The 15,073-nt window shown below is 44.1% G+C and overlaps 1 protein-coding gene across 1 annotated transcript in view; it reads right to left on the bottom strand.

Annotated features, from left to right (window-relative positions):
* The window catches only part of DGKI (diacylglycerol kinase iota), a 419,366-nt gene extending 404,688 nt beyond the window's left edge, over positions 1 to 14,678 (bottom strand). The window contains exon 1 of the mRNA XM_023514207.1: positions 14,273 to 14,678. Coding sequence (XP_023369975.1) covers positions 14,273 to 14,676 — 404 coding nt within the window. The 5' untranslated portion in view covers positions 14,677 to 14,678. The remainder of the gene's footprint in view (positions 1 to 14,272) is intronic.
* Positions 14,679 to 15,073: the final 395 nt, after the last annotated feature.

The following is a 15,073-nucleotide window of genomic DNA, read 5'->3' as shown; positions in this document are numbered from 1 at the left end:
GCACCCTATGCTGGACCATAACCTCAACCAATGAGCTACTCCTGCACCCTATGCTGGTCCGTAACCTCAACCAATGAGCTACTCCTGCACCCTATATGCCCACAACCAATCAGCTACACCTGCACCCTGTGCTGGTTTGTACCCACAATCAATGAGCTACTCCTGCACCCTATATACCCACAACCAATGAGCTACTCTTGCACCCTATGCTGGTCTGTACCCTCAACCAATGAGCTACACCTGTACCCTGTGCTGGTCTGTACCCTCAACCAATGAACTATACCTGCAGTTGTAGGTGTGTTCTGAACTAGGATGCCCAGAGGATGATCAAGCGCCACCTACCACTGGCTGGAGCTGTCCATGCTCTGGAGGGAGAATGTCTGTAAACCTGTTCACCTAGACTTAGGACTTGCTTCTAATTGAAGCAGAGGCACCATATGTGTTAGTGGTGGCCTTGGCTATACCACACTTTTACTTTAGTGCTCCATTTTTATGAAGAAAGCCATAGATTACTCAATGTGCTGTCAAATTAGAAAGAGTCAGAAAGTGAAGTTGATGAAAAAAGTCACTTTTAGAAAAGGAACAAGAATGAAAGTGGAGATGATTCAGTCTAAAAGAAGGTTAATGAGATACATGACATTTGACTTCAAATACCCAAAGACCTGTCACACAGCAAAGAGGAGTTATCCTGAGTATTCTCTGGAAGTAAAAATGTAACACCAGTAGATACAAAAATAAAGGAAAATGAAAGAGTTAGTTTTGATCTCAACATGGAGGCAGTATAATATATTGAGAAAAAAACTGTGGGCTTTGAATAACTTAGAACTGAGTCTCAGTCCTGCATCCACCAAGTAATGGCTCTTTGACTTAATGCAAATTGTTTTCCTTCTGTGAGACTCGGTTTTCTCATCTGTAAAAGAGAGATAGCTGAAGCAGACAATAAAGTACCTAACACACTAGGTATTAATGAGATGATAATATGTGCATTAATACATTCATTTTTTCTATAATAAAAAGTCTCTAACAATTAGAATTGATCAATATTATAATTCTCTCCCTACTGATGCCAAGAACTCTCTGGCACTGAGGACATTCACCAATAGAGGCTGGTGGTCCATTTGCCAATGATACTTTACCTGTTGGATTTTTTAAAAACCAACCCTGGTTAACTTAGCAAAAAGGAAGTTTATTGGAAACATGTTAGATAGTTCACAACTCAACAGAAAGCCATGTCAGGAATGACAGGACCTGAGTGGGCATTAGGAACGTCCGACCAGCCACTGCCAATGGAGACGAACAAAGTGCTTTAAGAGTCCAAATCCAAAAGAATCAGGTTGTCCAAGCTCAAGTCACATGCTTGGTAGTAGCAGACTTGGAGGCTTCCAAAGACCTCACTGGTTTCTTGAGTAAAGAGCCAGGCTCCTGGATGTACAGCTGCAAAAGACCACACACAGCTGGGAAGAGGTAATTCCCATGGGCATGAACAGGGCTTTGTATTTATACGCTCATACGGGTACATAACACAGAGTAACACTTAAGTGCACTGGCTGGGGAGTTCCGAGATTCAAATCCTGGCTCTAGCGCTTGCTATCTGTGAGGCCCTGACTTGTTATTTCATATACTATGCCTCAGTTTCCTCTTCTGTAAACTATAGATAGTAAAAGCATCTACCTCATAAAGTTGTTGTAAGAATTAACCGTATACCTAAAGCAGGCAGCACAGTTGCTGTCACATAGTGAGGCGTGTGTAAGTCATTGTTATAATTATTAACAAAGCCAAGGGTAGATGACTGAGCACCCCACAGACATGCTTCCTCTGAGAGACACTTAATCCCTTGCTCCACTGTGGTTCCATGACAGGCTGGGGAGTCAATAGTATTAGTCCTCTCCTCCTCAGCCCTTCTTTTCTCGATTTCCCCCATTTGGATAATGAGTTTCTCTAAGGTCAGAGCTGTTCCGCCAAGGTTGTTTCAAGTAACTGGGAAAAAATGTGCAGTGAAATATACGACAGGCATTAACTGCGAGAGAGATGCTAAAAACGACTGTCCTGATGGACCCAGCACCACAGTGTGACTGACCATTTACCATGGTGAACTCATCCACGTGGTACTTCTTCTGAGCATGACTTTTAGTTCCTGGAAGAGATACTTTGCCTTCAATGGGAGGGCAACTAACTGGAAGTTGAAGCCCCGTTTCCAGGCAACCCAGCTGTGCTCCTGGAAAGAGGTATTTTTTTCCCAAATGGGGAGCAAGATGTGGGGGAGAAATGTTGTTCAGGTTGCTCTTTGAAAACACAGTTTGCTCCCTTAAGAACTCCCAGGAAGCAATTCTCTGAAGCAAATGTATTTGTCTATACACATGTAAGTTTCTCAGTCCTTTGGCAAGTTACAACAGAAATGCCTTAAAAGACAGGGCCAGGGGCTTCCCCACACAGATCACTCAGCCTTCAAAATTAATAGGCAAGCAATCAGAAAAATACATTCCCTGACAGCTTTCTATTTTGACATCTCTCCTTCACACACACACCTCTAGGGACATTCGATATGTCTTCCTGTACACTCAGACCTTTTTCCTGATAGAACTGAACTCCGTGTCTTATGCTAGCCTTGTACTGTATTTTCTTTATCTTCATTTTTAAGAGCCTTCAGTTGCCAGCAAAATCTCAATACAATGAACTCTTGGCTACAATCCAACTCCTTGGCTGCCACAAAATTTTGTTCTATGTTACTTCAAAAAACTTAGAATTCTGAAGTATCCAGAGTATTCCACTGAGATGGTGCCAGTGAATATCGAATATAACTTTGAAACATACCTGTCTGCCAGTCATATTTTCTGGAGACTCTTCCAAATCCTTGAAATTGCAAGTAGCCTGCGCTGCAGGCTGCCCATCGTGAATGGTGTGCAAAGCATGGAAGTCTGGTGATTAGTGACCATGGATTTTCTCATATATTCAACAAATATGTTGATGTGGCTATTTCTTCCCTGAAAAATCACCGAAGCCACAGAAGCATATGGTCTATGGAGACCTGAAATGCAATTGCTATAAAAATGAAATGCTATTCTTAGAATACCTATGTCATTACTTGAACTGAATCTCCTTTACAATGAAATGGCTGCTGCTTAGCAACTGATGCAAAGGAAGAGTCTGAATCTATCTCTACCTTTTATTTCTTCTTCTCCAGTAGGAGGAGTATTAAACACACACCACCATGCTTGAGGTTTCATGTTTTCACGTATATGAGAGGAGCAATGAGGCTGGTTATGAGGTCATCCTCATTGTCAGTGCAGTAAGGATTTGCTGTGCCAGCTGGTGATCGAATCCAATTTTGTCTATTGTGATTAACAATTGAGATTAATTCAGATAATAAAATTAACAAGAGGGAAATGTTGCTAACTACCTTTCTGTAGATTCATGTGTGCACGCAGTGACCTGAAGTAAAAAAGTATTGATATTTCAGGTCTCAAAAGCAGTCTGAGCCTGGCCATGTCCCTTACTGGCATGTGTCCTTGGGAAGTCACTTAGCTGCCGTGACTATTTCCTTAAATGTACAATGGCCATGAAGACAATATAGGGTTGTCTAAGAGTGCTTTGAAGGTAAAATTAGATCAATTATGTGAAAAGAGCTTATAAACGGCAAGCCCTAAAAGCACCACACACATTTTTATCATTATTAAAAACCTAAATTTAGTTAGTAAAACAGTCTAAGAAATAGCCAAAAATTTGTCTTTAAAAATAAAAATCCCTTAGATTTTGCGATAAGTAATTCCATGCTGGCTCATAGAAAGCTTCTGTTTTAATCTTTAAATAGCTTCAACGTTTATTTTTGAACTAGAGATTTATTTTCCTAAGAAATTCTGAAGGTTTTCTTCAAATGTGAAAGAATGACTCAGGTTTTTAAAATGTTCCTTTGGAACTTTCTAGGTGTCTATAACTGCACACGTGAACATACTCATGAATTCTGAAAGATTTTGTTATGAAAAAAAAAAAAAAACAAACTCGTATTGCAAGTACTTGCAGCCCGAGCAGGTATTTTACTCAAAGGCAAAAGACACAGATCTTCTAAGAATTAAAAAAAAAAAAAAATCAGTAGGCGGTGACCATGCCGTTTCAGCCACATACAGTGCACAGACATTAAGCTCTTCCCTGGACCCCAATCCCTTGTACCATCACCTGCCTTTCTTCAAGTTTCACTCATATAACAACGGATCACAAGATCTTGTACTGAAGGGAGAATTTAAAATGGGCAGAACCAGGCTATAATCCCTGCAGTCATTTCCTGGCCCCAGGAAACTGGATTTATTCCATTTCACGTAATGGAAAATTCATATAGTTTTAAAAAGAGCCACCATGGAAAGCTCCCTCTTGGCCTCCCTACAGCTGACCGTAGTACGTGACCGACTACTCACAGAGCTAAGTCTCATGCTTGGACACAGAAGGAGGTTCTCTCAACCTCTGTCAAGACTTTTTTCTCCATGTCCTGTGTAGGCTTGGCTGGGCCCGCAAAGATGAAACACATGGGTCTTCCCCTCAAAGGTTTTTGGTCTGATAGGTCACTAGATTGTGAAAATAAGCCTCCTTGCACACAGAAAGGGAAATGGGAGAGGGTAAAGGAAGCACCAGAGTGAGAAGCTGCGTTAAGGACACAATATGCAACAAGCAATTGGCAAATACAGGCACAGATCTCAACTCTGCCACTTACCTGCCGTGGGGCTGCCTCAATGTACTTATCTGTAAAATGGAAATAATAATAATCCCCACTTAATTAAGGGTTCAGTGATCCTGTATATAAAATGTTTAGCAGCCCTTGGCACAGAGTAAGCACCACTTGGCTTTTGCTACATACCAGTAACTTGTGATGATTAATATTCCCAGGCAGGGAGGTAAGTAAGTTAACACTTACAGTCAGTATTCCAACACCCCCCCAAACAAAAAGCTTTCTTTACTTTTCTGAGCTGCATTTTACAAAAGTTTAGAAGCATGTCAGTTGCCTTTGCTGCCTTGGGGACTGTTTTATCAGCGGCTCCTTGCAAGGACAGTAGCAGTGATGTCTGCAGCTTCCTAGGCCACTGTGAGAAAACGCAGGGCAGGCTGGCATTACGAACTGGTACCTGCGACTCCAGAAGTTCTAACCCCCAATATGACAGAGTGAGGAGGGAGGAGGCAGGGCATTTGGGAGGTGATTAGGTCATGAAGGTGGATGCTCATGAAAGGGATTAGTGCCTTTTTTTCCTGCAGTTTTTGGCTGGGGCTGGGTTTGAACCCACCACCCCGGGTATATGGAGTGGGTGCTCTACTTCTTGAGCCACAGGCACCACCCGAGATTAGTACCCTTTCAAAACATGCCCCAGAGAGCTCCCTTACTCCTTCCCTCCTATGAGGACACAATGAGAAGAAAGCTGTCCTTGCATTGAGAAAATTCATACAGTTTTAAAAAGAGCCACCATGGAAAGCTCCCTCTTGGCCTCCCTACAACTGACCGTAGTACGTGACCAACTACTCACAGAGCTAAGTCTCATGCTTGGACACAGAAGGAGGTTTTCTCAACCTCTGTCAAGATTTTTTTTTTTCAGATCTACAAGGGAGAATTTTTTTCTCTCTCTCTCTTTTTTATTTTTTATTAAATCATAGCTATGTACATTAATGCAATCATGGGGTACAATGTGCTGGTTTTACATACAATTTGAAATGCTTTCATCAAACTGGTCAACACAGCCTTGACCGCATTTTCTTAGTTATTGTGTTAAGACATTTATATTCTACACCTAGTAAATTTCACATGTACCCTTGTAAGATGCGCCATAGGTATGGTCCCACCAATTACTCTCCCTCCACCCATCTTCCTCCCTCCCCTCCTCCCTCTCCCCTTCTTCTTGGGCTATAATTGGATTATAGCTTTCATAGGAAAGCTATAAATTAGATCCTGCAATTCCTCTACTGGGGAGAAACTTTTAAATCAAGCTCTTCCCTCAAAAACTTTTACAGGAACTCTTTCCATGCAAGAGAGAGTGCCTCAAATCATGTCACATACACAAGGACAATGATGAGCTCTCAGTCCTTTCAACCAAAAGAATGTTCTAGAAGTTTGCCTCAAAATGATTCAAGGAACCCCCTTCCAGCTGCTCCCACATAAGCTTATTCAAAGCTCTTTACATCTTTAAACAAATTGCTTTCAATTTTTTTTAACAAAAATTTACTTTTTCATAGAAGTCTGACATCTTTGTCATAAACAAAAGGATGACACATTTTTACAAAGTACTTTGGTCCTTTCACGGTATCTACTTTCTGGCTATTTCCCAAAAAACAATGTGATTCACAAAAGTAGTCATACTGTTTTATCTTTGCCTTTTGAAAAAAATAGATGGATTTACGACCTCAAAATTTATCTCACAGCCTGAGCTAGTTTTATTTCTCAACAAATATTTAGTAACCATCTACATTAAAACTAAATAAATTCTGCAGTGAGGCCTGGTTGAGATAACTAATAGAATATTCCAGAACACTGTGCCTTCCATTTCTGAAGTAATCCAGGGCAGGTAGCGTCAGTGAACCTATTTTCCCTGACTGCCAGGGCATGCCAGCCAGCTATTGTCTGTATATACAAAGCAGACAGCATCAAGACAGGACAGAAGAAGAATCACCCCTGTCCTGGAATCACAGGGGAGAACTCTATTGCCAGTATCTCTGTCTTTATCTACTTGTCTACTGCTGACAAGGCGAAGCTCTGAGACCCCTCTTACCCATCCCCCACATCTGGCTTCCTGCTCTCAGATGACCAGCTGGGCGTTTGGGTCACTGCTACCTGACTCCTCTGCACACTGACTGAGCCGGTCTTCTCCGACCTCTGCCTGCTGTCCACTCCAATTTCACATCCCCTGGTCAGAATGATGTTTTAATAAGGTGTAAAAGGAAAAGTCCTTATTTTGTACCTTAATGAAGGATAAAACCTATACATTAAATTTCTTAAGTGTTCATTTATCTCATTTTCATGTTATCTCAATAATTTTATCACCAGCTACTGCCATTTGACTCATGTTCAATATTTTGAAGACAAGTCAGCTCCTTAACTGGACTTCAGAATAGATGACACCCTTTAACAAACGACGTACAGCACTGCTTTGCAACAAGCAGCATTATAAGGATCGCTTCATTTAAACTTCAAATAATCTTATAGGGTAGGTACTATCATCACCATTTTATAGGTAGGGAAATAAGGCACAGAGAGGTTAAGCACTTTGAGCAAGGACACAAAGCAGGCAGAGATGGAAATTTGGACCCAGGTGGTAGGGCTCCGGAGTTAGGACTCTTACCACTACTCTGTAATTGAAGGGTAAGAATAATGAGATTAGGTTGTACCTCCATTATTACTGTTTTTAACTGTGAATGTTCTCCCGAGTGTCCAACAACAGACAGACCAGGAATATTATAGCTTAATATTGATTTATTCTCAGGACTGGTTTCTTCTCAGAACATTACTTGTGATTCTGAAAAATCTAAAGGCAAATCTCCATTTGAGAAAAATTCAGATTAGATGTAAGAACTCCAGAACTCCCTGTTAGAAAACGGCTGCCTTTTAAAAATGATACTTGGACTTTACCTTACAAATGCAATCAGTGTAACCTGGTTTCTTGTACCCTCAATGAATCCTCAACAATAAAAATAATAAGTAAAAAAAAAAAAAAATGATGCTTGCTCCATTTCCAAAGCTCACAAAGCTCAGGGCGGAAAGAAATTCAAATTCATCTGCAAAGACCTTTCTTCCCACCTCTCCCCAACCACAGCCCCTTCCCTCAGCCACACACAGCTGATGATTTAATTTTCTGTAAAATAACCCAACCACAACTTGGGCCACCTCCCTCTAAATACTATGGGTGTCAGGATACTCACTCTTGAAGTGCTTTGTACGCATACGAAAGTAGCTGGCACTTTTTTGAAGATTTTTTTTTTTTTTATGAAGCAAGTTAAAAACAAAACAAAAGCTCAGAGTCGCCAAATGGACTAATCCAATCCTCCTCAAATAACTTTCTCACCCAAGTCCATCAGATGGGTTAGAAAGAAAGTCTGAGCGAAGTAACACAGAGTGGAGGTTGCTAGAGTGACCTGGACAGTCAGGCTCCAGGAATGCTGGATAGCCCTCTTTCTGCATTTTTAAGTCCTAATCACAGAAGGAAAAGTCAACAGAAAATTCCCTGAGGAGAAAATCAATGCTGCCCCTTGGAAAGGGATGAGACAGACAGAAAGAGAACCAGAGAGCTAATTAGTGCTACTCAGAAGGCAAATTAAGGCCTTTTCTTTGACAAGCTGCAAATAGCTGGTTAAGTAAGAGTTTCTGCCACCCCTCTCCAGCCTCCAACAGCTGGCTAAATGGCTGATGCAGGTACTCAGACAGGAAGCTGTAAACAGAAACATAGTCTTAGGCTGCTGGACCAAGTGTAAATGAGAAAAAGACAGACGTTTCTTTTAATAGAAAGGAAAATCGCAATTGAGGTGGACAGGGAATGAATAACAGTAGTAGTTTATTTAAAGAGGGCAATTAAATATATTCACTCAATAAATATTTATGCAACACCTACTAAGTAAAAAGAACAGGATTCAGACATGCAAAGAATAAGGTGCCATAATCTCTGTCTTCCAAAGGAGCTAAAGACTTAGTTTGGGGAATAATAATAGTCACAAAAGTTAACTCCGTGCAGGGCACTCTGCTGAGTCCTTTACATAAAGCAATGCATTTTACAACAGACCTCTAACTTGTGTATTACTACTAGTGCATTTTAGAGGTGAATCTGCTGAGCTTCAAAGGGGTCACATAGTAACTTGCCTAAGACCAGCCGGAAGATGGAAGATCCAAACCCTCGTCTAATCCACATAACAGAAAGTTACAATTCAGTCCTAACAAAGCTGTTTGAAAATTCTCTGTATACCCTGGGGAGGAGCAGCCACCCTCAGAGAAAGTGGACCCTCTCCAGCTCATTCCCTACCAGGAGGCTGCCTGCCGAAGGAGCCAAGACGAGTTATGGGAGCAGCATCTGCAACCACATAACGTGGCGTTCTTAGTTCTTTCTTATTTCTGTCATTGTCTACATTACATTGGTCTGTCATGTTTTGCAACACATTCCAAATACTTCAACAAATTAGAAATTCGCCCATTTTATACTTATTCGGAGAAAATTAAATTTTAAAAGACAAAGCACCTAACTGGCTTAGGTTTTGTTTTACTCCTGATCTTCCTTTCTCAGTTATCCAGTGTGAAGAAAAGCTCCCGTGTCACTGTTTATTTGTAGTAACTACTGCCCTAAAACTACAATTACAGGACCTCAGAAAAAAACAGTCCCCAGAGGACCCTTGTGACCAACACAAAACCATGTAAGAAAGCAAAGGTCACAGCCCAGCATGTACCAGGGGTCCTCAAACTTTTTAAACAGGGGGCCAGTTCACTGTCCCTCAGCCCTTTGGAGAGCCGGACTGTGGGCTCCAGGTTGAGTTGGCTGCTAAGCAGGACAGGCAGTGGTGGCAAAAACACCCAGCAGACCTGATAAATGTCCTAGGCGGGCCGCATATAGCCCGCGGGCCATAGTTTGAGGATGCCTGGTAGGCGGTAGTCCTTCCAGGACCTGCTGGTCGCACAGTGTACCCAACATCAAGGATGCCTTGGGTTACACAAGAACACATTCTCAGATCCCAGCCTGAGGATCACAGAGTGGGTAGCCAGCCTGGGCTCGCTGGGAGTCCTCATTTTCTCAGATTAGAAAGTGAAGTGTTGGAGAGATCTAGCACTCGTCCTATTTGATTTGGTCCCATGAGGCAGGGCTGCTGTTGTCACAGCAGAACTAAACGCCGGCAAAGCGTCTGCAACTTCTCTATCTCTGGAGTCTGCAGGACCCAGCGCTGTCACCCTCCCAGATAAAAGTCAAGCCCCTAACTTGATCAATTAGAGCAGAGTGAGTGCTCTGGGTAGTGGGTAAATTGAAATCTTGCCTGGTACGTATCCCAACTGGGGAAACTGACATCTAGTTAGTGCCTAGGCAATTACTGAGGGAAAAATTAAATTAGAACCGAGACATCTCTAAATATGTGTAAAGCGCAGGTAAAAACACAAAATAAAACTGATGTACAAAGGATACTGCATCCCAATTCTCCCATATGCTGTTGATTTTAATGCAAGGAAGAACAGGTTCATCTTATCCTGCTTGGCTCACAACGCCTCAAATGTTTTTCTTATACTGACATAATCTTACATAAAACACACAAACTGGAAATAATTTGTTCTCATCATCAACCTAAAAAAGAATAATAGGTCATTTTTCCCCTAGTTGCCTCAGCTAAGAAGTTTATTTCTTGCTGCCATTTCTGTGTCACACCAAAAACTTAAGAAGGGTCTAGTATTCCCATCCTGGTTCATAAACACAGAAAGTGAGTCACCAGCATCAGTATCTCACAAGTAATGATGACTGCCCAACTCTCCTTACGAGTAAAATTGAACCTCATCATTCATTCTACACTGCCCGAGAGGCACAGATGGGCCAGCCACTGGACCTATGCTCACCCGCACAACACCTGTGTAAATTAAAAGACATGTAAATCTCTAACGAACATGAGTAGCTTCATAGAGATGACAGATGTCATGTGGGCAGTTTCATTCTCAGAAGCAAAACAGATATATCTGCTGATGATCCTGAATGTATATTCATTTTTATTTCCGAACTAACAGAGGAGTTCCTTAAGATTATATCGGCAAAGGGCCACAGTCCAAAAATTAAAGTATACAAGAGGCAACATAAAAATGGCCTGTAGTATAACAGTTGCATGCTCATGACACACACACACACAAGCACAAATACACACACGTCAACAGGCTCCAAGCCTGAAATAAATATTTAGGGAAGCAGTGTGATGTGGTCTGAAAAGAAAGTCCTTGGAAGTCAGATCTGTGTTTAAATTTTGCCTTTTGCCCAAGCTCTATGCTTTGGGTACATTTTCTGTAAAATGGAAATAGTCATAATCACATCATTGGGTTGTCATGAAGACCTATAGAATATACAGTAGGACTTAGCACAGTGTCCACTGCGTAGAAGACAATAAACATCAACCCCTTCCCTCCTCTATGTGTTTCTAAATTGTTTTTTAATTTTACTGACTTAAATGGGAATTGTTACAGCAGTTTTTAAAAAAGCAGTTCCTACACATTATATAGTCATTTACACATATGTATCTGTTGCAGCACCATAATTTGCAAAGAAAAAGGAAGTAGTAATTTTAAGAGAAAAGTACCAGCTCACTTGCACTGCCTTTTAAAACCTTCAGCTTTATAGTCGATAGAGACTATTTTCTCTTAGGGTGCAGATTCTGAAATAAAGGAAAAATTCTCATGGGAAAAATAGTCCCCCCCCACCCCCGAAAAAGCCAACAAAGAAAAGATAATGAGGGGAAATCTAGGCGTCTTGAAAAGCATTGATTTCACTTAACAAAGTAAAAGTCAAGCAAAATGAATAATCTGCCTCCAGAAATGGTTATTTAAAGGTTTTTTTGTAAAGGGCTCTGGTTCCTAAAAAGACAGGAGTCAGTGCATATGCCCACCCACTCCTCATTTATTTTTAAACCCTAGCTTATATGTTCCTTAGCAACAGAAGGAGCAGATGAGACCCCCCTACACACAGACACACACACATACACATACAGACACCCTCTCTCCCAAAGCCCCCTTCTTCTTTACTGTCAGGTTTCGTTCCAAAAATATTCATGTACTTCAAAAGATATTTTTTACCTATCTGCAAATCTCTTCTCTACCTCAAATGATCCCCCTTATACAAGTACCATACCCCATACTCTAACTGAACTCTTTGGCTTAGACTGTTCTGTGAGGCCTCCCTGACTCCTCCCCATTACGTCTCACGGGCACCCGTCCTCAGGTGCCCCCAGAAATGAGATGGTGTAGTCTTGACTGAGGATCCAACACCTGGCTCCAACCAAAGCTTCTCTTTCTTTAGAGACCTTTCAATAACCCCACCCTGTCCCCAGCAAAATGGTCAGGCCTGGGTGCATTTTAGTCAAGCACAAACGGCCACCATGCCAGTGAGCAGGCCATTCACCAAGTAACAAGTATGAAGGATCGAAATGGAGACAGTCTCTAGGCTACCCAGGACAACCACGTGCCAGAAGGAATCACCTACTTTTTCACTGTCTTCATTTTCTGACTTTGGGGCTACTTGGCCTTGTTTGGTTGGGCAGCATTTACAAGTTCAAAGATCAATTGTTTAGTCTCTGGGGGAAAAAAGAGGGCAGCAACCCTCAGATATTAGTGTACTTAAGCATCGCCTTGAGGAACCTGGTAAAAATTTCCACCCACAGAGACTTTGATTCTCTAAGTCTAGGGTGGTGAGCACATTTAACCAGCCACCTGAAGTGATGCTGTTGCAGGTGGTTCATTGATTTGGAGACTGTAAAGCTTTATTCAGAAGGAAATGATGTTGACAAAGTAGAATCCACCTCTATGGATTTTAAGGCAGATGCAATATTATTATTCCTTTATAGAAAAAAAAATGCTGTGTTTGTGTCCACGTCTATGTCTCTGTGTGTACACACTTACAAGTGCATGAGCAAACATGCAACCCAGAAAGCCACAGGCCCACACAGTGCACATTTCGAGGAGGAAGGCTCGGAGAATGACCCCTGCCAAGAGGCAAGCTGAAATGATTTTCCTTGCAAACTCTGGCTTTGTAGCCTTGCCCAATGAGGAGTCTGATGAATACCAATGAGACAAGAGCAGCCCACACTGTGCTCCATGTAATCACCACCCCCTTCCCAACTCACAGCTCCTAAATTAGGCTGAATGCAATCTCTGTCCCCTAAGGGCCAGACAGGCCATCACAACGAGGAAGTAGAACTAACTGTGTCCTAGCATACCTCCCTAGAGCCACCCCACTCCCCACTACCTGGCTATTTTTAGAAAGCAAAAGTATAAAAAGAAAGATCCATTTGGAGCTGATCTGCGTGAGTAACTAAGAGAACAACTCAGGTGGGGAACTCCCTCTGCCCACAGTGAACAAAATGCATGCCAGGAACACAGAAGCCACCGCCACCACTTGAACACAAAGCACATGCCCGGCAGACTGGACCTCCAGGCCAGGCAATGCCTGTGGGGATCCCAGTGACTCACACACCTGCCCCCATACATAAAACACGCCCTCCCAAACTCACACACCTCTGTCATCTGCTTCTGCTTACATAACAGCACATGGGGTGACAGGCTTAATACTTTATATGGTTTTCGGGAAGGGAAATCAACCCCAAAGGAGTAGGGTTACAAGAATGCTTTTACAGACCCCTCTTTCAGAAACACTCGGAGCTTCAGCAAGTGCAAATCTTTGTCAATCTATGCCTGCTTATCACCTCTACTTTTAAAATCAACAAGCAGTAAGGATAGTCTCAGCAACTCCTCAGAACTGGGGATGGAGGATGGGAGGGAACCTACTGAAGCTTCGTTTCTCATTGTTGGATTCTGACATAAGTTGGGTTTATCTTTTAATTTGGTGGCCATTTATCCCACACTGTCCTTGTCTCCTAAATAATCCATCCTTAGGTGCACGTATGGTCCCCACTCTCACCTTTACCCCTGCCTGCAAGCGGGCTCCCCACGTCGTCCTCCTGGGCACACCCAGGAGAAAGGGAAGGGGCACGTGTACATGTAACCCCCACAACCAGTGGCGTATCTACAGACAGAAGCCCACATCCCATTCTTCCCTCATGGAGGATTTCGAGACAGGTTCAACTTCCGTAAGAATTTCTTTTGAGCACAGGGCTGTTCTGTTCTGCCTGTCGGAGTGATCTCAGCTATCAAGTTAGTGCCAAAGGTTTATCGAGTGAAATCTGGAAGGTAGGGGGAGTGGTGGAAGATGACACCAGCTCCAGGCCAACTTTGATGACTTCTCTCAAGAAAACTAGGTATCTCTGTGTCTGCACCTCTCTCTCTCTCTCTCTCTCTCTCTCTCTCTCACACACACACACACACACACACACGCATTTGTGCTGCTGTTCCGACCTCAGGGAACCAGCCTCTCTCTCCTGTTACAGAAGAAACCAGGCGCAAGTCGCTTTCTCCAGCCTAGAATGACAGGATGAAGAGAGAACACATACCCTCAGTAGGAAGAGGGAGGGGAGAGTGATCAAGAAAGACAGAACGGCGCCCCCAACTCCGAGAAAGCGCTCCCGGAGAGGGCGGAGCGGGTCTCCCGCCTTCGGCGGCACCTGTCTCCCGGCTGCCCCGGCTCCCCGCGCCTACCTGTAAGAGACTTGCTTCCGGAAAGTTAAGTTCCTCAGTTTCTCCTCCAGCGCCTCGTCCTTCTCCTTCTGGCCGGCGGCCCCGGGCTCTTCCAGGGCAGCGGCTCCCGCTGCCGCCGCTGCCCCTGCGCCCCACGGGTCCGCGCCGCCCTCCGCGCCCAGGCAGCAGCTCCCGGCGCCGCTTCCGCTGCTGCTGCTGCCGCCCGTCGCCCCCTTCTCCTCTCCCGCCGAGGAGCTGGGGTTCATGGCGACCGCTCCGGCGGCCGCGTAGGGAGCCGAGGCGGCGCCGCTGCAGAGGCCGGGCCGGCTGACGGCGCTGGCGGCGGCGGCGACTGCAGAAGCGCGGGCAGGTCCGCGCGCCGCTGGCAGGGGCAGCAAATGGCAGCCCCTTCCCGCAGCATCCATCCGCGGCTGCACCGCACCGGGGCATTGTGGGAAACTCCGTGCCTCCACTCCCCCTCCCCGACCAATCAGAGGCCACCCCTCTCTGCCTCCCCCACTCCCTCCTCCCTGCCAGCCCGCGCCCTCCGGCCCCACTGGCCTTTTCCTAAATCGGGAGCAAAAGGCAAGGTTGAATCTGAACTCTGCCCAAAGAGGATGGGTTGCGGGGAGGAGGAGAGGGAGGGAGTGAGGAGCCCTGGGGCCGGGAACTCTGAGGCACGAACATCCAGCATCAAGAAAGGACGGCGAGCAGCGTGCCGCGCCCTGGTTAACACCCAAGGAGACCGGGACCAGGACAGGCGAAGTGCCCGGCACTGGCAGTCGCCCTGTTAGCGGTGGATCCCGGTTGGCCCTAATCCCC

This window comes from Otolemur garnettii, unplaced genomic scaffold (assembly GCF_000181295.1).
Source record: "Otolemur garnettii isolate 467f Iridium unplaced genomic scaffold, OtoGar3 scaffold00049, whole genome shotgun sequence".
Lineage (NCBI taxonomy): Eukaryota > Metazoa > Chordata > Mammalia > Primates > Galagidae > Otolemur > Otolemur garnettii.
Note: the sequence above shows the minus strand (reverse complement) of the source record. Positions and strands in the feature narration are given on the sequence as shown.